Source organism: Pogoniulus pusillus, chromosome 7 (assembly GCF_015220805.1).
Source record: "Pogoniulus pusillus isolate bPogPus1 chromosome 7, bPogPus1.pri, whole genome shotgun sequence".
Taxonomy (NCBI): domain Eukaryota; kingdom Metazoa; phylum Chordata; class Aves; order Piciformes; family Lybiidae; genus Pogoniulus; species Pogoniulus pusillus.
In genome coordinates, this window is record NC_087270.1 from 38,048,718 (window position 1) to 38,070,349 (window position 21,632).

Consider the following 21,632-nt stretch of genomic DNA (forward strand, 5'->3'; position numbering starts at 1 on the left):
CAAAACAGTCTATGATTCTTGTATCAGTCCCAGGTGCACATTAAAGGAGGTGCCTAATAAACACCAGACTCTCAGGTTCCAGCTGGCAAATCACAGTAAGACCAATCCCTTCTCCTGAGGGCCCAGAACTGCTGCAATCTGGCTCCAGCTCCTGTGTTCTGTAACACGGTTGAGCTGACACTGCAGCCTGTCCTTTAGATACCATTACAGCTCTTCCCCATGCTGTGAGAACAAGCAGCCAACTACTCCTGAGCAATAAAGCTCCAACCCATCTGTCAAACTGGGTTAAAACTGGCCCAGGGGTGAAAAAAGGTATGAAGTGGTGACTGATGAGCAGCAGGAAGCACCAAGCTTCTGACTCGTAGGAAGAGACTGAGAAGACATTATTGCTGCAACAGCATGGCTCCTCTTTTGGGGACAAAGAATGGCAATTGAACTGGTGAAGGGTCCAGAGCACAAAACTTAGGAGTAGTTGAGGGAACTGGGGTTGCTTAGCCTGGAGAAAAGGAGGCTGAGGGGAGACCTGCTCACTCTCTGCTGCTCCCTGAAAGAGAACAAGGTGGGGGCCAGGCTGTTCTCCCAGGTAACACAGAATCATAGAATCAGTCAGGGTTGGAAGGCACCACAAGGAGCAGCCAGTTCCAACCCCCCTGCCATGCCCAGGGACACCCTACCCTAGAGCAGGCTGCACACAGCCTCACACAGCCTGGCCTCAAACACCTCCAGCCATGGGGCCTCAACCACCTCCCTGGGCAACCCACTCCAGCCTCTCACCACTCTCCTGCTCAACAACTTCCTCCTCACCTCCACTCTCAAGCTCCCCACCTCCAGCTGTGCCCCATTCCCCCCACTCCTGCCACTCCCTGACACACTCAAAAGTCCCTCCCCAGCTTTTTTGTAGCCCCCTTCAGATCCTGGAAGGACACAAGAAGGTCACCTGGGAGCCTCCTCTCCTCCACACTCAACAGCCCCAACTCCTTCAGTCTGTGCTCACAGCACAGCTGCTGCAGCCCTCTCAGCATCCTCCTGGCCCTGCTCTGGACACACTCCAGCTTCTCCACAGCCCTCTTGGAATAGAGGCTCCAGAACTGGATGCAGTACTCCAGGTGGGGTCTCAGCAGAGCACAGCAGAGGGGGAGAATCACCTCCCTGGCCCTGCTGGCCACACTTCTGCTGCTGCAGCCCAGGCTCTGCTTGGCTTTCTGGGCTGCAAGTGCACACTGCTGGCTCAAAGCAGCAGCACAAGAGGAAATGGCCTAAAATTGCACCATGGGAGGTTTAGGTTGAATGTGGGAAAGAATTTACTCTCCTGAATGGTTGTCAGGACCTGGAACAGACTACCCAGTGTGGTGGTGAAGTCTCCCTCTTGGAAGACTTTCAAAGCTGTGGTGCTGAGGGACGTGGTTTAGCGGTGACCTGGCAGTGCTGGGTTAATGGTTGGACTGGATGATCTTAAAGGTCTTTTCCAACCAAAATCATTCACTGATTCTGTGATCATTTCCAACCAAAATCATTCAGTGATTCTGTGATCATTTCCAACCAAAACCATTCAGTGATTCTCTGATCATTTCCAACCAAAACCATTCACTGATTCTGTGATCATTTCCAACCAAAACCATTCACTGATTCTGTGATCATTTCCAACCAAAACCATTCACTGATTCTCTGATCATTTCCAACCAAAACCATTCACTGATTCTCTGATCATTTCCAACCAAAACCATTCACTGATTCTCTGATCATTTCCAACCAAAACCATTCACTGATTCTCTGATCATTTCCAACCAAAATCATTCACTGATTCTCTGATCATTTCCAACCAAAATCATTCACTGACTCTCTGATCATTTCCAACCAAACTCATTCAGTGACTCTCTGATCATTTCCAACCAAACTCATTCAGTGACTCTCTGATCATTTCCAACCAAACTCACTCTGTGATTCTCTGATCATTTCCAACCAAAACCATTCACTGATTCTATGATCATTTCCAACCAAAATCATTCACTGATTCTCTGATCATTTCCAACCAAAATCGTTCACTGATTCTGTGATCATTTCCAACCAAAATCGTTCACTGATTCTGTGATCATTTCCAACCAAAATCATTCACTGATTCTCTGATAATTTCCAACCAAAATCATTCACTGACTCTCTGATCATTTCCAACCAAACTCATTCAGTGACTCTCTGATCATTTCCAACCAAACTCACTCTGTGATTCTCTGATCATTTCCAACCAAACTCATTCAGTGACTCTCTGATCATTTCCAACCAAACTCACTCTGTGATTCTCTGATCATTTCCAACCAAAATCATTCACTGATTCTATGATCATTTCCAACCAAACTCATTCACTGATTCTGTGATCATTTCCAACCAAAATCATTCACTGACTCTCTGATCATTTCCAACCAAACTCATTCAGTGACTCTCTGATCATTTCCAACCAAACTCACTCTGTGATTCTCTGATCATTTCCAACCAAACTCATTCAGTGACTCTCTGATCATTTCCAACCAAACTCACTCTGTGATTCTCTGATCATTTCCAACCAAACTCACTCTGTGATTCTCTGATCATTTCCAACCAAACTCATTCAGTGACTCTCTGATCATTTCCAACCAAACTCATTCAGTGACTCTCTGATCATTTCCAACCAAACTCACTCTGTGATTCTCTGATCATTTCCAACCAAAATCATTCACTGATTCTATGATCATTTCCAACCAAAATCATTCACTGATTCTGTGATCATTTCCAACCAAAATCATTCACTGACTCTCTGATCATTTCCAACCAAACTCATTCAGTGATTCTCTGATCATTTCCAACCAAACTCACTCTGTGATTCTCTGATCATTTCCAACCAAACTCACTCTGTGATTCTCTGGTCTGTAAGAAGCTGGTTGAGGATAGGTCGAAGGCTACAACTCCACAAGGGTCCCTTTTCCTTCTTGGTGTGTGGTCCAGCCCCTCAATGTCCTTCTTGGGATGAAAAGCCCCAGACTAAACCCAGTATCCAAGGCTACCTTCACCTTACACACAGAAGCTGCTTCTGCAAGGCTGGAGACAGACCCCACAGCCAGGCTAACTCCTATCTACAAACTGAAGGCTGACCCAAACCCACTGCAGGCCTTTCAAAGGTAAGAGTTTGATTCACCCAGCTAGTGCTCCAACCCAATTACATGCCTACACACACCAGTGGTGGAGGAAGGCATCCACTCCCCTCCTCCTGCCGCTGAGGCTTGTCATCAGATGTCAGAAGCGGTTGAAAGGCTTTTCTTTTCCCAACATAGCAAGCAGAGCCTGTTAACAGCCACTGAACACGAGGCAGAGCTTTGAATGCCCTGTCAGTCCCACTGATGGGTGATGTGGATGAGGCTTTGAAGGCTTTCCAACTTCTAACACTTCTCAGACAGGCTGCTGCCTCCTCTTCCCCCGGGATAAAAGGCAGGCTGAAGTTCACGCCGCCAAGCGGAGCAGTGTTTGGCTGCCACGGCTTTGTTCAGGAGACAACAAGGATCAAGCCAGGAGCTATTTCAAAGGGATGGAGCCCTCCTGTGCTCCCTCCCAGCGTGTCTAATCAGGGCAGTCAGCTGTTCCCTTGCAGTAAAAACGTCAAAACCATGCTGCAAGTGATGTGGGGAGGAAAGAAGGGTTGGAGCCCAGACAGGACCACGCAGGTAGGTCAGGCAGAGCAAGCACAGCAATGCTCATTTAGCCTAATGCATCTCTATCCTGAGTTCTGTGAAAAGCATCAGCAGGGTGCTCCTCATTCTCACTTGTGCTTGGGTCACATTCACCACATCTCTAAAGAGATGTGCATGGGGTGCAGCATGCCTAGGCCTGCCCTGAGTAATTCTCAGCAAGCTGCAGCTGTCCAGTCAACTAGACCATGGCACTGGGTGCCTCATCCAGGCTTTTCTTCAACACCTCCAGGGACGGTGACTCCACCACCTCCCTGGGCAGCCCATTCCAATGCCAATCACTCTCTCTGACAACAACTTCCTCCTAACATCCAGCCTATGCTTCCCCTGGCACAACTTGAGACTGTGTCCCCTTGTTCTGTTGCTGGTTGCCTGGGAGAGGAGACCAACCCCCACCTGGCTACAACCTCCCTTCATGTAGTTATAGACAGCAATGAGGTCAGCCCTGAGCCTCCTCTTAAACAATAAAAAAAAAGCAACTACCTGAGGGGTGGTTGTGGCCAGGAGGAGGTTGCTCTCTTCTCTCAGGCAGCCAGCACCAGAACGAGAGGACACAGCCTCAAGCTACACCAGGGGAAATTTAGGCTTGAGGTGAGGAGAAAGTTCTTCACTGAGAGAGTCACTGGACACTGGAATGGGCTGCCCGGGGAGGTGGTGGAGTCGCCGTCCCTGGAGCTGTTCAAGGCAGGATTGGACGTGGCACTTGGTGCCATGGTCTGGCCTTGAGCTCTGTGGTAAAGGGTTGGACTTGATGATCTGTGAGGTCTCTTCCAACCCTGATGATACTGTGATACTGTGATCTCGTTTACCTGCTCACCCACACCCAGCCAGACCTCCAGGAGGCTCTGAAAGAGCCACTGCGGGCTTTTAAAGGTCAAGAGAGTGCACAGACCTCTGATTCCATAATCCCAGCACATTGGGGCTTGGAAGGGATCTCTGGAGATCATTTAGTCCAACCCCTGCTGAAGCGGGCTCAGCCAGAGCAGGTTGTCCACAAATGTGTCCAGATAGGTTTGGAATCTCTCCAGATAAGGAGACTCCACAACCTCTCTGAGCAGCCAGGGCTCCAGAACTCTCACAGGAAAGAACTTTTCCCTCCTGTTCAGATTGAACTTTGTGGGTTCAAATTTGTGCCCACTGCCCCTTGTCCTTTTGCTAGACATCACTGAAAAGAGTCTGGGCCCATCCTCTTCACCCTGTCCTTTGGACACTGATCAACACTGAGAAGGTTCCCTCCCAGGCTGTTCTTCTCCAGGCTAAGCAGCCCCAGGTCTCTCAGCTTTTCCTCCTCACAGAGATGTTCCAGTCCCCTCAGCATCTCTGTAGCCTCTGCTGGACTCTCCCCACTAACTCCCTGTCTCTCTTGAACTGGGGAGACCAGACCTGGACCCAGAAGTCCAGATGTGGCTTCTCCAGGGTAGCAGAGGGGAGGAGAACCTCCCTCAGTCTGCTGGCCACACACTTCTGAATGCATCCCAGGAGACCATTGGCCTGCTTGGCTGTGAGAGCACATTGCTGGCCCATGGGGAATTTGTACACCAGCACAGGTGTACACCAGGTCCTTCTCTGCAGAGATGCCTTCCAGCAGGTCAACCTCTACCCTGTACTGCTGCAAGACTCTTTACTTGCCCTTGATGAACTTCATGACTTTCCTCTCCACTCAACTCTCCAGCCTGCCCAGGTCCAGCCTACCCAGTGCTGGCCTGGAGGGACAGCAGCAGTCCTCCTGCCAGGGACGAGCACCATCCTAATGCAAACTCTTCAGGCACAGGATTCAGTACATGGCTCTCAGTTTGCTTAGTATCACAGTGTCACAGTATTATCAGGGTTGGAAGAGACCTCACAGATCATCAAGTCCAACCCTTTACCACAGAGCTCAAGGCTAGACCATGGCACCAAGTGCCACGTCCAATCCTGCCTTGAACAGCTCCAGGGACGGCGACTCCACCACCTCCCCGGGCAGCCCATTCCAGTGTCCAATGACTCTCTCAGGGAAGAACTTTCTCCTCACCTCCAGCCTAAATCTCCCCTGGCACAGCCTGAGGCTGTGTCCTCTCGTTCTGGTGCTGGCCACCTGAGAGAAGAGAGCAACCTCCTCCTGGCCACAACCACCCCTCAGGTAGTTGTAGACAGCAATAAGGTCTGCCCTGAGCCTCCTCTTCTCCAGGCTAACCAATCCCAGCTCCCTCAGCCTCTCCTCCTAGGGCTGTGCTCAAGGCCTCTCCCCAGCCTCGTCGCCCTTCTCTGGACACGCTCAAGCATCTCAATGTCCCTCCTAAACTGGGGGGGCCCAGAACTGAGCACAGGACTCAAGGTGAGGTCTAACCAGTGCAGAGCACAGGGGCAGAATGACCTCCCTGCTCCTGCTGACCACACCATTCCTGATGCAGGCCAGGATGCCACTGGCTCTCTTGGCCACCTGGGCACACTGCTGGCTCATGTTCAGGCAGGTATCAATCAGCACCCCCAGATCCCTCTCTGTTTGGCTGCTCTCAGCCACTCCGACCCCAACTTGTATCTCTGCATGGGGTTGTTGTGGCCAAAGTGCAGCACCCTGCACTTGGAGCTATTGAATGCCATCCCCTTGGACTCTGCCCATCTGTCCAGGCGGTCAAGGTCCCGCTGCAGAGCCCTTCTGCCCTCCAACCCAGCCACATCTGCCCCCAGCTTAGTGTCATCTGCAAACTTGCTGATGACTGACACGCTCCTGTGTTTGATGTTTGGAGGCAGAACATGCACAATCCTCCCCCTTGCCTGAGCTCCCTCTGCTATTTGGTGGTCCAGCATGAAGGCAGTGAGTGGGGCAGCTGAAGCAGCCTGCAGACCTTACCCATAGCGGTGCCGGCTCACGTCTCGGATAAGCCGCTCGGAGAGGTAAGCACCGATGCGATCCAGCTTCTCCGGGGCAGACAGGGCATAAAATGTCAGCTTCTCCATGTTGGTCTTCACCAGCCCATCCTGTGAAAGAGCAGCACAGGCAGTTATGGCCTGACACCCAGAGCATCTCTGCAGAAAGCCCTGGCAGCTTTAGTTGGAAGAGACCTTTAAGATCGAGTTCAATCCTTACACTGGCACTGCCAGGTCACCGCTAAACTATGGCCCTCAGCACCACATCTCCAAGCCTTCTCAATCCTTCTGAGGCTGAGGATTCCACCACTGCCTTGGGCAGCCTTGACAACCCTTTCAGGCAAGAAATCCTTCCCCCCTTCCACCCTAAATCTCCTCTGGAACAAACTGAGGCCACTTCCTCATCTTACCACACCCACCCTCCTCCAAACCCCCTTTTAGGGAGTTGTAGAGAGCCAGAAGGTCTCCCCTGAGCCTCCTTTTTTCAGGACTAAACAACCCCTCAGTTCCCTCAACCACTCCTCAAAAGAGCTCTTCTCCAGACCTTTCAGCAGTTTCATTGCCCTCATTTGGGCAGGCTCCAGCTCCTCAGTGTCCTTTGTGAAGTGATAAGCTCAAAATTGAATGCAGGATTTAAGATGCCCAGCAAAGGGAGATGACTCCTGCCCCAGTCCTTCTGGGCATACTATTGCTGATCCAAGCCAAGGTGCTGGCCACCTGGGCACACTGCTGGTTCAACCTCAGCCAGCTGTCAATGACCCCAACACCTTTTCCCCTGGAAAAGGATGAACTCTAAAGGTCCTTTCCCACCTAACCCATTGTATAATTCCATTTCTGAGGAAAACCAGGCTTTCAGGGAAAATCCAACCCTCCAGGCACCATCTCAGGGAATCAGAGCATCACCTGCCTCCCAGAAGCTGCTCCTGGGCAGGTTACACCACAACCCAAGCAACAGAGCTTTGATGTGTGAAGCATGGGAGCTACAGAGCCTCATTTACCTCTGGGTCCTCAGGGAAGATGTTGTCAACAAGTCTCTTGTAACGAGGCCGCAGGGCACCACAGCAGCCACACACACCTGGAAGAGAGGAGACAGAGTCGGTCAGCAGGGAGCAAATCCTCAGCTCCTGGGCAACCCACTGCATGGAAGTGTCCTTGGTGGAAAATGCATCCTTGGATTCCTTGGGAAAGCCTGGGAAGAGGACAGAGCACCAAGCTGACGACATCCTGGAGTTCTGCAGACAAAAAACAAGAGAAGAAAACTGCAGCTGTGAGGCAGGGAACTGGCTGGTGACCAACATCATCTGATGCTGGGGTTGTGCAGCCTGGAGAAGAGGAGGCTCAGGGCTGACCTCATTGCTGTCTACAACTAGCTGAAGGGAGAATCAATCACAGAACCAAGCAGGTTGGAAGAGACCTCCAAGCTCAGCCACTCCAACCTAGCACCCAGCCCTGCCCAAACAACCAGACCATGGCACTAAGTGCCTCAGCCAGGCTTGGCTTCAACACCTCCAGGCACAGCGACTCCACCACCTCCCTGGGCAGCCCATTCCAATGCCAATCACTCTCTCTGACAACAACTTCCTAACAACATCCAGCCTAGACCTCCCCTGCCACAACTTGACACTCTGTCCCCTTCTTCTCTTGCTGCTTGCCTGGCAGAAGAGCCCAACCCCCACCTGGCTACAGCCTCCCTTCAGGTAGTTGTAGACAGCAATGAGGTCAGCCCTGATAGCTGAAGCACCACTGAGTTCAGCATCTGTAGGCCACTCCACTGTCACACATCCTCCTGCACAAAGCTGTTCCAGCTCTGTCCTGCCTCCTTACCACTGATCAATATCTGCAGAGTTTATTTTAAGGAGGGTGTGGGGGAAAAGGATTTCTGGACACATTACTCTCCCCAGCACTGCTCCAAGGGCTTTCCATGCCAGGATCCTTCCTCTCCAGCACAATGCATTTTTCCCAGGAGCCTGGGGTTACTGGGATGCTGTGCCCCACGGAGAAGACAGCCCAAAGTGCTGGTCTTTGTGAGCCCAGGGAAGCGTGAGTAATTCAAGGACGCCTTTTGGCAACGACTGGCAAGCAGCAGAAGTTGAGGGGACAAAGGCTGGGCCGGTGGGAGCCAGCGACTGCTCCGTCAGAATGCATGAGCTGATGCCAGCCCGTGCCAGCTCCTGGCGCTGGCACTGCCAGCTTCCTGCGCTGTGCTCACTCGCTTCCCAAGCAAGCTCTCTTGCTCCTGCTGGGGAGGCAGCCCGCAGCCATCTGCCCCCACTTTGGGGTCCAGAGCTCCCAGCAGAGTTCCTTCCACCTCTAATACCCCCCTTGTAAACTCCTCCACACCTTAGAATCAGACAATTGCTTTGGTTGGAAGGGGACCTTAAGATCATCAAGTCCAAGTGCATCCCAGCACTGAAAGGTCACCATTAAACCATGTCCCTCACCCTAGAATCAGACAATTGCTTTGGTTGGAAGAGGACCTTAAGATCATCAAGTCCAAGTGCATCCCAGCACTGAAAGGTCACCATTAAACCATGTCCCTCACCCTAGAATCAGACAATTGCTTTGGTTGGAAGAGGACCTTAAGATCGTCAAGTCCAAGTGTATCCCATCACTGAAAGGTCACCATTAAACCATGTCCCTCACCCTAGAATCATAGAATTGCTTTGGTTGGAGGAGGACCTTAAGATCATCAAGTCCAAGAGTATCCCAGCACTGAAAGGTCACCATTAAACCATGTCCCTCACCCTAGAATCATAGAATTGCTTTGGTTGGAAGAGGACCTTAAGATCATCAAGTCCAAGAGTATCCCAGCACTGAAAGGTCACCATTAAACCATGTCCCTCAGCACCACATCTTCTATGTTCCTCTAGGGATGGGGACTCCACTACTGCACTGGGCAGCCTGGTCCAGGTCTCAGTAATCCTTTCAGGAAAGAAATCGTTCCTAATGTCCAACCTAAACCTAAGAGGCTGATGAGAGGGAAGGGATTGAAGCTTGAGGAGCACAGATTGAGACTGGAGATGAGGAAAATAGGGTAGGAAGATTGGATAGGGCTGGGTGATAGGTTGGACTGGCTGATCTTGGAGGTCTTTTCCAACCTGGTTGATTCTGTGGTTCTAAACCTCCCCTGGAACAATGTGAGATCATTTCCTCTCCTCATATTGATTGCTCCTTAAGAGATGAGACTCAGCCCCACCTCATTCCCACCTCCTTTCAGTGAGTTGTGGAGGGTGAGGCGGTCTGCAATAAGCTTCCTTTTCTGCAGGGTGAACAACCTCAGTTCTCTCAGCTGCTCCTCACATTTGAGGACTAGACCCTTCAGCAGCTTTGTTGCACTTCTCTGGACATGCTTCAGCACTTCAGTGTCCTTCTCACAGCGAAGGGCTCAAACTGAACCCAGGTTTCAAGGCGCAGCCTCACCAACATCAAATACAGGAAGCTGATGCCTGCCCTAGTCCTGCTGCCCACACTATTGCTGCTACCCTCCCAGCATCCAATATTTTACTTCCAAGCCTAGGATCTGCTGCTCTCCCTCCTCCCTTTTCAGCCACCTTCAAATTGATTGTGCTTCTTTTCCAAAGCACCTTTAATCTGGTCTCTTAATAAATCCTCATTTGCCATTCATACAGATGAGTGTCTGATGAGCTCCTGAATCCTCTCTACACATTCCCTTTGGCTGTGTGTTGGGCCATACATCTCTGCCAGTGTTTCAGCACGGGCTAGGAGCTCTGCTCACAAAATACTACCTGCTTGTGGCCTTCCAGCATCTGAAGGGGGCTACAAAAAAGCTGGGGAGGGACTCTCAGGGAGTGACAGGACTGGGAGGAATGGAGCAAAGCTGGAGGTGGGGAGATGGAGAGTGGAGGTGAGGAGGAAGTTGTTGAGCATGAGAGTGGTGAGAGGCTGGACTGGGTTGCCCAGGGAGGTGGTTGAGGCCCCATGGCTGGAGGTGTTTGAGGCCAGGCTGTGTGAGGCTGTGTGCAGCCTGCTCTAGGGTAGTGTGTCCCTGGCCATGGCAGGGGGCTTGGAACTGGCTGCTCCTTGTGGTCCCTTCCAACCCTGACTGATTCTATGACTGTGATTTTCCCTGCAAGCAGTCCCTTTAGGCAAGAAGCCAGGTTCCTGCCACCTCCTGCCACTTCCTCAGTAGTCATCTTGCTTCCACACATGAGACCCCAGGAGTATTTTCAGGACTAGTGCACGTTCCTATCCCTGGTAAGGAGCAAAGAGTCCAGCAGCGCTCCCAGTCCACCACTCATTCTGATGAATGAAGATGAAGAGCAGACACAGCACAGATCCCATCAATAACAACAGTGTAATTAAGTCCAGTGCCTTCCTCCTCACCTAACTCGACCTCTTCTTTCAGAACTAGGAGGTTCTAAAGGCCACACCTAAAGAATGCAGCAGCAGGAGACAGATGAGGACCCAAAGAAGCTCCCAGGAGGAGGGTGTCTCATCATTCCCACAGGTACACAGAGGGAAAGCAGGAATGCTACTCAGTCCAAAGCCAGACTAAGCTACCAACAGGAAGGATCCCACCCCAGACCAGCAGGACAGACCCTCCTACAGAGCACTGCCTTCAAGTGAGACTCTGATTTCTAGCAAGAGGGCTGAGCTCCCTGTAGCAGGGCACTGAAAGAGTCTCTCTTACTCTGCTTGCATGAAACCAAGAGAAACTTTCCTGCCCCAAACCCAGTTTTTCCTTCCTTAACTCCCTTCCTGCTCTTGGTTGTGCCCACCCTGGACATACACAGAGAGGGAGACCATAAACCCTTTCTTAAGCAGAGTAAAAATGACACAGAGCTTGAGGAAAGAGGAAGATCTCCTCTTGTTTTACTTCCCCCAGCCCAAGAGCTCTCCAGAGAGCAACAAAGCCAAGCATGGTCCTGACACCAGGGCTGAAATCAACCCTAAGGTTGGTCTGTACAGGACTCCCCAGATCCTCCCAGCACCAAACCCTACCCCTGGGACTAGGGACACCCTGCTCCCCAGACAAGCCAGATTGCCCAACAAAGGTCTCAGACAGATATTCCTTCTCCCAGTCACTCATTTGCCTTTAGCATTCACCACACTGACCCCACAAACCTTAGGCCACAAGCCCCCATCCTGAGAGCATGGCACTGACCAGCAGCATAGAATCATAGAAATCGACCAGGTTGGGAGAGACCTCCAAGCTCAGCCAGCCCAACCTAGCACCCAGCCCTGCCCAATCAACCAGACCATAGAATCATAGAATCAACCAGGTTGGAAGAGACCTCCAAGATCATCCAGTCCAACCCTATCCAGGCTCAGCTTGAGGCCATTCCCCCTTGTTCTGTCTTCAATTACCTGTGAGAAGAGACCAGCAGCAGCCTCTCTACAATGTCCCTGCAGAGAGAATCATAGAATCAAGCAGGTTGGAAGAGACCTCCAAGCTCAGCCACTCCAACCTAGCACCCAGCCCTGGCCAAGCAACCAGACCATGGCACTAAGTGCCTCAGCCAGGCTTGGCTTCAACACCTCCAGGCACAGCCACTCCACCACCTCCCTGGGCAGCCCATTCCAATGCCAATCACTCTCTCTGACAACAACTTCCTCCTAACATCCAGCCTAGACCTATCCTGGCACAACTTGACACTCTGTCCCCTTCTTCCCTTGCTGCTTGCCTGGCAGAAGAGCCCAACCCCACCTGGCTACAGCCTCCTTTCAGGTAGCTGTAGACAGCAATGAGGTCAGCCCTGAGCCTCCTCTTCTCCAGGTTTATGCTTCAGACTCTTCACCAGCTTTGTTACTCTGCTTTGGACCCACTCCAGCACCTCAGTGTCTCCCCTGAAAACCTCCAGGCACAGCGACTCCACCACCTCCCTGGCAAGGCATCCACCCCACATGGACAAAAACCACAGGAGCCCCATCCCAGACTGCCAGCAGGCTGAAGCAGCTTCCCCATCCCCTGGGATGCAAGCCAGCAGCCCAGGGCAGAGCCCGGCGGGGCGCAGGTACCTGCTCCAGCCACGTGCAGCATCTCCACGGAGCAAGCCGAGCCGGTGGCACAGAGCCGCAGCGTGGGGCCCAGAGCCCAGGCAGTCAAAGCCATCGCGTCCAGAGCGAACCGGGGGGCTCGGGCTGCCGGGTACCGCTCTCCTCCTCGCCGAGCAGCAGCCGGGGCCGGCTCAGCGGCAGCATCGCTGCAGGAGATGCTCAGCCGAGCGGGAGCAGCCGCTTAAATAAATAAGGCAGCTTTCGGCGCGGCTCCTGCTGCTGCTGCTGCTGCTGCTGCTGCTGCTGAGTCACCCAGGCGGCTCCGACGGCAGCTGCGAGCGGCGCTGCCTTCGCTCTGAACGGGGACGCGGGGGTGGCCGGGGCGAGCTGGGCATTTCGGAGAGCCCTGCGGGCTGGGGGGGGTTTACAAGGCCCCTTTGAGCTCCAAGCTCTCGCGTTCCGTAAGCAGGAGATGCATTATCGCTTCTCTGAGGGCAGGGCTAACGAGGTGGGGGGGAGGCTCAGCAGGTCAGAGCTGGCCCCAGAACAGCATCCAGAGATGTGACAGACAGAGCAGCAGGGACCTGCACAGTGCATCCTGCTGGCAGCCTGGCAGGGTTTGGATCTTCTTAAGGGTGAGGTAAAGGAAAGCATGGAGAAATGCCACTTGAGCCTCTCCCTGTGGAGGGAATAAGGTGGGGAAGCCAAGGAATCATAATCATAGAATCATAGAATCAAGCAGGTTGGAAGAGACCTCCAAGCTCAGCCAGGCCAACCTAGCACCCAGCTCTATCCAGCCAACCAGACCATGGCACTAAGTGCCCCAGCCAGGCTTGGCTTCAACACCTCCAGGCACAGCCACTCCACCACCTCCCTGGGCAGCCCATTCCAATGCCAATCACTCTCTCTGACAACAACTTCCTAACAACATCCAGCCTAGACCTCCCCAACACAACTTGACACTCTGTCCTCTTCTTCTCTTGCTGCTTGCCTGGCAGCAGAGCCCAACCCCACCTGGCTACAGCCTCCCTTCAGGGAGTTGCAGACAGCAATGAGCTCTGTCCTGAGCCTCCTCTTCTGCAGGCTGCACACCCCCAGCTCCCTCAGCCTCTCCTCACAGGGCTGTGCTCCAGGCCCTTCATCAGCTTCATTGCCCTTCTCTGGACACCTTCCAGCATCTCAACATCTCTCTTGAATTGAGGGGCGAGAACTGGACACAGCACTCAGCATTGCCTCCCACAGTGGCTCAGGGGTTGCTCTCCCAAGCAACAGGACAAGAGGAAAAGGCCTTGGGATGTGCCAGTGGAGGCTTCAGCTGGATGTAAGGAACAATTCATTCCCCAAAAAGGTTGTCAAGCCCTGAAGCAGGCTGCCCAGAGAAGTGGTGGAGTCCCCATCCCTGGAGGGAGCTAAAAGACGTGGAGCCACGGTGCATTAGTGGTGACCTGGCTGTGACGGTTAACAGCTGGACTCAAAGATCCTAGAGGTCTGCTTCAACCAAAGCAATTCAATGACTGGACAGGACACCCTGGATGGGACCTGGATGTGAAGGTTAACTCATCTGAAGACCAGCAAAACTGGCCAGAAGCCCATGGGGATGCATCTCATGGGGCGGGTGCAGCCTCATCTCAGGGCAGGGTTTGGTTTGTTCCCCAGGACATGGTTTAGTGCTGGACCTGCCAGTTGGGCTCAATGATCTTAAAGGCCTTTTCCAACCTAAACCTTTCCATGATTCCACCCATGACTCACGTGTCCCTTACTTCCACACCTGCCTGGGGCACCCTGGCAGCATTTACCGAGCTCTTCAGGCTGTGGCAGGTCACAGCTGTGCTGTCGCTAGGGTGGGGGGCAAAGCAAGCCAGAAAGGCCTTTTGCTTTGATAGCTCTGCTCTGAGAAAGTCAATCTAATTGGGGATAATTACAACCTTTCAGTCTCATCGACTGCAGCTGGGTAGCATAACCCCCACTTAGCTGCTCTGACAGAGTCATGAGCCCTGAGGCTCTGGGATAAACTCATCGCATGAGCTTCCAGGGGCTGGGGTCACTGGTACCAGCTGTAAGTGGAGTTGTTTGGGATCAAGGACAGGACACAGGCTCAGCCCTCGTCCCAGAACGACCACACACTCTCCCACCAGAGCTCTGACCTTGAGCCTCCTTAATCCCCTCTTCCCCCATTGCAGTGGCATCCTGGCAATCAGGACAGCTGGAAGACCTTACAGCCATCCAATCTGAGGCATGGAATTTATTTCACAAGGCCACTCCAGCTGATTGCAAGCAAATCTAAATTAAATCATGCCCAAAAATCCCTCATTAAACTTAATATTTTCTGAAGGTCGTTCTGCTAACCCCAAATGAAAAAGCCCAAAGGCAGGGCTTGTGGTAGCTCTTTCCCCAAGCCCCAAAACAATCCAGAGACCTTTCCCTAATCTGCTTAGCAAAATCACTTTCATACTGCCAATGTGAGTCTCCTGCACACCCATCCTCTGACCTCCTCAGGTCTCTGGCACCCAGCAGGCAAAGCCTGCCTGGGGAAAAGGGTGAAACCTCCCTGCTCCCTTCCACACTGCAAATGTCACTGAGCAGTACTCAGCTTGGCCCCAAGACACGTTAGTCCTATTTTCCATCCACCCTGGGGTGGGTAGAGAATCATAGAGTCAGTCAGGGTTGGAAGGGACCACGAGGAGCAGCCAGTTCCAACCCCCCTGCCATGCCCAGGGACACCCTACCCTAGAGCAGGCTGCACACAGCCTCACACAGCCTGGCCTCAAACACCTCCAGCCATGGGGCCTCAACCACCTCCCTGGGCAACCCAGTCCAGCCTCTCACCACTCTCCTGCTCAACAACTTCCTCCTCACCTCCACTCTCAAGCTCCCCACCTCCACCTTTGCTCCATTCCCCCCAGTCCTGCCACTCCCTGAGAGTCCCTCCCCAGCTTTTTTGTAGCCCCCTTCAGATCCTGGAAGGCCACAAGAAGGTCACCTGGGAGCCTCCTCTCCTCCAGACTGCACAGCCCCAACTCCTTCAGTCTGTGCTCACAGCAGAGCTGCTGCAGCCCTCTCAGCATCCTCCTGGCCCTGCTCTGGACACTCTCCAGCATCTCCACAGCCCTCTTGGAATAGAGGCTCCAGAACTGGATGCAGTACTCCAGGTGGGGTCTCAGCAGAGCACAGCAGAGGGGGAGAATCACCTCCCTGGCCCTGCTGGCCACACTTCTGCTGCTGCAGCCCAGGCTCTGCTTGGCTTTCTGGGCTGCAAGTGCACACTGCTGGCTCCTGTTGAGCTTCTCCTCCACCAGCACCCCCAAGTCCCTCTCCTCAGGGCTGCTCTCCAGCCACTCACTGCCCAGCCTGCATTTCTGCTTGGCATTGCCTCCACCCAGCTGCAGGACCTTGCACTTGGTCTTGCTGAACCTCCTGAGCTTGGCTTGTGCCCACCTCTGCAGCCTGCCCAGGTGCCTCTGGATGGATCCCTGCCCTCCAGCCTGGCTGCTGCACCACACAGCTTGGTGTGGGCAGCAAACTTGCTGAGGCTGCACTCAGTGCCTCTGTCCATGGCACCCACAGAGATGCTGAACAAGACTGGTGCCAGGACTGACCCCTGAGGGACTCTGCTTGCCCCTGGCCTCCACTTGGCCATGGAGCCATTGGCAGCCACTCTTTGGGTGCAGCCACCAAGCCAGTTCTGTGTCCATCTCATGCAGCACCCATCAAACCCATGTGCCACCAGCCTGGAGCCCAGGATGTGGTGTGGGACAGTGTCAGAGGCCTTGCTCAGGCCCAGGTAAATGACATCAGTTGCTCACCCCTCACCTGTTCATGTTATGGCCTGTCCATAGAAGGCCACCAGGTCTGTCAGGCAGGATTTGCCCTTGGTGAAGCCATGCTGGTTGCACCCAATCACCTCTTCACTCTTCTCCTGTCTCAGTAGTGCCCCCAGGAGGATCTGCTCCATGATCTTACTGGGCACAGAGGTGAGACTGACTGGCCTGGAGCTCCCTGGCAATGATGGGATGAAGTGAAGAGCCCCAGCCCATGGGAAAGGGGAAAAAAATCTACTAGGGAAGGCAAGAAACAAGTGATGTTGGCAGAGAGAAGGGACAGACTCCAGCACTAGTGCACAGCTCATGGAGCCCCTCCTCCCCAGCAGCTATTCCCACGAGAAAGCCTGCAGGCCTAAGCATGGTTGTGAGCTCTTCTGAGGGAAAGGCTTGCTCAGGTGCTCCTCAACTTCAGACACTGATTTAACACACAGGAAAACCTACACTAAAAATGCAGTTTCTGCATGAGCCAGCTCCCAGTTGTACCTCTCCAGAGCCAGGGCACATCTCCATGTAAATCAGCATGACCCCATGGGCAGGCAGAGCTGTAAAGCAAGCCACTAAGTCTCTCTCTAATCATTTCTAAGAGAGTCCAAGGCACTGGGCACTGATTAAAACTGCAGCCCAATGCCCTCCTCGAGTGTGCTGAGCTGGGAATGGAATGAGGATAGCAAAATGCCCTGGCAGGGGGATGCAACAGCAGCCCCCAAACTGGGAGAGGAGCTGGATTGAGCAGCTCAGTGCAAAGAACAGCAGTTGGAAAAAGAGCAGCCATGAAGAGGAGGTCATTGGGTTGTTGCATTGTGGCTGGAAAGATGTTCAGCAGAGAAAGACCCGAGGGTGTTGCTTGGCAGTTAACTGAAGATGAGCCAGAGCGTGCCCAGTTGGCCAAGAAGGCAAAAGGAATCCTGGTTGGATGAGGGAAGTTTCTGGGCTCCTCAATTCAAGAGAGATGTTGAAGTGCTGGAAGGTGTCCAGAGAAGGGCAACAAAGCTGGTGAGGGGCCTGGAACACAGCCCTGTGAGGAGAGGCTGAGGGAGCTGGAGGTGTGCAGCCTGCAGAAGAGGAGGCTCAGGGCAGAGCTCATTGCTCTCTGCAACTCCCTGAAGGGAGGCTGTAGCCAGGTGGGGTTGGGCTCTTCTGCCAGGCAAGCAGCAAGAGAAGAAGGGGACAGAGTGTCAAGTTGTGTCAGGGGAGGTCTAGGCTGGATGTTGTTAGGAAGTTGTTGTCAGAGAGAGTGATTGGCATTGGAATGGGCTGCCCAGGGAGGTGGTGGAGTCTGTGTGCCTGGAGGTGTTGAAGCCAAGCCTGGCTGAGGCACTTAGTGCCATGGTCTGGTTGATTGGCCAGGGCTGGGTGCTAGGTTGGACTGGCTGAGCTTGGAGGCCTCTTCCAACCTGGTTGATTCTATGATAAGTGATTGTCCTCCTGTACTCAGCACTGGGGAGGCCACATCTCAAACACTGGCTTCAGTTTTGGGGCCCTCACTAGAAGAAGGACACTGAGGGGCTGCTGTGTGTCCAGAGAAGAGGAAACAAAGCTGATGAAAGGTCTGGAGAACCAATCTGAGGAGCAGCTGAGTGAACTGGGGGTGTTACTTCTGGACAAAAGGAGGGTCAGAGGAGACCTTTCTGCTGTCTACAACTTGCTGAAAGAAGGCTGGACTGAGGTGGATGTCATTCTCTTCTACCTACTAACAAATGATAGGATGAGAGAAAATGGCCTCATCAGGGAAGGTTTAGGTTGGATATGAGAAGAAACTGCTTCACCAAAAGGATTATCAAACACTGGAATGGCCTTCCCAGGGCAGTGGTTGGGTCACCAGCCCTGGAGGTGTTTAAATGCCACACAGTTGTAGAGCTGAGGGACTTGGCTCAGCCTCAGGGCTGGCAGAGCTAGACAATGGTTGGACTTATAGAATGGTTTAGGTTGGAAAGAACCCCAAAGCTCAGCCAGTTCCAACCCCCTGCCATAGGCAGGGACACCTCCCACTAGAACAGGTCACTCAAGGCCTCATCCAGCCTGGCCTTGGACACCTCCAGGCAGGGAGCATCCACAGCCTCCCTGGGCAACCTGTGCCAGTGTCTCACCACCCTCACTGTAAAGAACCCTCTCCTAACATCTAGTTTAAATCTCCTCTCTTCCAGTTTAAACCCCTTGTCCCATCATTACCAGACCTTGTAAATAGTCAGTGATCTCCAAGTCTTTTCCAACCATTTATGATTCCATTAGACCTCTATCACCTCCAGGGGGAGAAGAACTGGGGAGGTAGCCAAATCCAGCTTGTCCTGGCAGCTCTGTAATTCAGAGTAACGTCCTGATGCTAATTAATAGTTCCTGACCTTTCTGCTGCACAGCCACAGCTTGCTCCCTTCCCTGCTCCTTAATCACTGCTCATCCAAGTGTCCCTCAGTAAGAGTCAGCATCTGCAAAGGAGTTGTTCTAAAACCTGGCAGCTCATCTGTGAGCAGAGATGCTTCTGAGGACATTGCAGGACCCAAACCTCCAAGGACAGTGCAAGCCAGCACTGCTCGCAGGGAGCTGCATCTCCTGACATCGGCACAAAGGGACAGCAAAATATCGAGGCACTGACAGCAAAGGGAGAGCAGAGATGCTGGGGAACTGGTGAGCCAAGGCTGCTGCTGCCAGGATGGATTTCTCCTGTCGCTGAGTGGGATGGACAGGAGCACGCCGGAGAGAGAAATGCTCTCCTGGAGCCATAGGCACAAAGCCCTTTAGCTCAGCAATTAAACTCGCAGCTTCCCCCTGGCACTCCTCCATGTGCTGCTCGTCTCACTTCCACCAACGCAGCCAGGGCACACCAGGGAAGATACAGAAGATGCTGGGGCAGATAGCAAGGGAGATATTAAGGGTGAAATTGCTCCACACCTGTGCAGAGACCTCCCAGATGCTTGAGGCTAAAGCCATGCAGGCACCATGTCTGAATCCCACCCTGGACATAGAACTATAGAGTCAGTCAGGGTTGGAAGGGACCACAAGGAGCAGCCAGTTCCAACCCCCCTGCCATGCCCAGGGACACCCTACCCTAGAGCAGGCTGCACACAGCCTCACACAGCCTGGCCTCAAACACCTCCAGCCATGGGGCCTCAACCACCTCCCTGGGCAACCCAGTCCAGCCTCTCACCACTCTCCTGCTCAACAACTTCCTCCTCACATCTAGGCTGAGCTCTCCCCTGACCCTCCTTTTCTCCAGGCTGAACAAGCCCAGCTCCCTCAGACACACTTCAGAAGGTTTGTGCTCTACTCAAACTCTCACCTCAGTGTTGCTGCTCCAGACATTCACTGGGTGCTGTGGCCAGATCACTTAACTAGGGAAGCTCTGATTGAGGAAGACTCCATCCAGCCTCCAAAACCTGCTTAATTAAGAGCCAGGTTCATTTTATGACCAAGGACATGAGAGGGCTTATGAGTTTGAAAGGACTTTAGAGAAACCCCCCAACATGCCACCTCCCCCCCACTGTGTTCTGCACCTTCAACACAAAACACAACGAGAACCTTGGTGAGGTGCTGACCACACACAGCTCTGTGGTTTCCTATTTCCTCACATATGCTGCAACAAAGGTCACAGAGAGACTCTGCTTTTGGCAGAAAATCTGACTGGACATCCTCATTTACAGAGACAGAACCATGATGGGACCAGCCTCATACTCTCTCCAGCCTTTCTAGGTTGTTTGCAGCTCCAGAGGAGGGGGAGCAACATCAGTCCCCAGGGCAGGGAGACCTGCAACAGCAGCCACAGTGCTGCAAAGGGTTCAACACCTCTGGAAGTGCATCTTCTTCTGAAATTATTGCTTGTGCAAGTGATTAGCAGAGCCCTTAAGTGATCAGGCTTAATGAGGTTAGAGGTGACCAATGCCAGCTACTGGACTGGCACAATCCTCCTCTAGCATTTGCTCCAGGCAGAGGAGTTCCCATTTTCAGCAACGTCCACTGCACCCAAACTTAACAAATTGTGGAGGTATCTCCTGCTCTAGGTGAATTTAGAGTCATAGAATCAGAGAGGCAACCAGGTTGGAAGAGACCTCCAAGATCATCCACTCCAACCTAGCACCCAGCCCTAGACCATGGCACTAAGTGCCTCATCCATGCTTTGCTTCAATGCCTCCAGGGATGGCAACTCCACCACCTCCCTGGGCAGCCCATTCCAATGCCAATCACTCTCTCTGTGAAGAACTTCTGCTCTGGCAGGGCAGCTGGTCTAGATGACCTGCAGAGGTCCCCTCCAAACCCTCTCATTTACTGCACAGATCAAATCCTGCCCAGACACAACAATCCTGTCTGGAAATGCACCAGGAAAAAAGCTCTGGTCTTGGCCATAGCCATTGAGGGCAACCAAAGCAGCATGGCCAGCAGGTCAGCTGAAGGGACTGGTGACCTTATTGTGGCCTTTCACTATCTGAAGGAGGCCTACAAAAGAGCTGGGCAGGGACTTTTTAGGCTATCAGGTAGTGACAAGACTGGAGCCTCTATTCCAAGAGAGATGTGGAGATGATGGAGAGTGTCCAGAGCAGGGCCAGGAGGATGCTCAGAGGGCTGCAGCAGCTCTGCTGTGAGAACAGACTGAAAGAGTTGGGGCTGTGCAGTCTGGAGGAGAGGAGGCTCCCAGGTGACCTTCTTGTGGCCTTCCAGGATCTGAAGGGGGCTAAAAAAAGCTGGGGAGGGACTTTTGAGGCTGTCAGGGAGTGGCAGGACTGGGGGGAATGGAGCAAAGGTGGAGGTGGGGAGCTTGAGAGTGGAGGTGAGGAGGAAGTTGTTGAGCAGGAGAGTGGTGAGAGGCTGGAGTGGGTTGCCCAGGGAGGTGGTTGAGGCCCCATGGCTGGAGGTGTTTGAGGCCAGGCTGTGTGAGGCTGTGTGCAGCCTGCTCTAGGGTAGGGTGTCCCTGGGCATGGCAGGGGGGTTGGAGCTCGATGATCCTTGTGGTGCCTTCCAACCCTGACTGATTCTATGACTCTATGCCCCTCTGCTCCTCTCTGGTGAGATCACACCTGTGGTGCTGGGTCCAGCTCTGGGGTCCTCAGCACAGGAAAGACACAGACCTGTTGCAGACGATAAAGAGGAGGTCACAAGAATGATTTGAGGACTGGAACCCCTGGGCTGTGAGAACAGGCTGAGAGAGCTGGGGTTGTTCAGCCTGGAGGAGAGAAGGCTCCGTGGAGACCTTTAAGTACTTACAGGGGCCAAGAAAAAAGCTGGAGAGGGAAACACTCCAGAGCAGGTTAAGGCAGTGCTCTGAGCAACCTGTTCTAGTTGAAGATGTCCCTGCTCACTGCAGAGGGGA

The 21,632-nt window shown here is 53.1% G+C and overlaps 1 protein-coding gene across 3 annotated transcripts in view; it reads right to left on the reverse strand.

The window, feature by feature from the left end:
- EFR3B (EFR3 homolog B) overlaps nucleotides 1-21,632 on the reverse strand; it is a 71,416-nt gene that overhangs the window by 44,409 nt on the left and 5,375 nt on the right. For 2 of the 3 annotated variants that reach the window (XM_064146606.1, XM_064146605.1), the window contains exons 1-3: nucleotides 12,537-12,803; nucleotides 7,556-7,632; nucleotides 6,541-6,668 (exon numbers count right to left, since the gene is read on the reverse strand). In XM_064146606.1, coding sequence (XP_064002676.1) covers nucleotides 6,541-6,668; nucleotides 7,556-7,632; nucleotides 12,537-12,630 — 299 coding nt within the window. In that variant the 5' untranslated portion in view covers nucleotides 12,631-12,803. Of the gene's footprint in view, nucleotides 1-6,540; nucleotides 6,669-7,555; nucleotides 7,633-12,536; nucleotides 12,804-21,632 lie in introns of those variants that run through there. The other variant, XM_064146607.1, reaches the window with a different exon arrangement.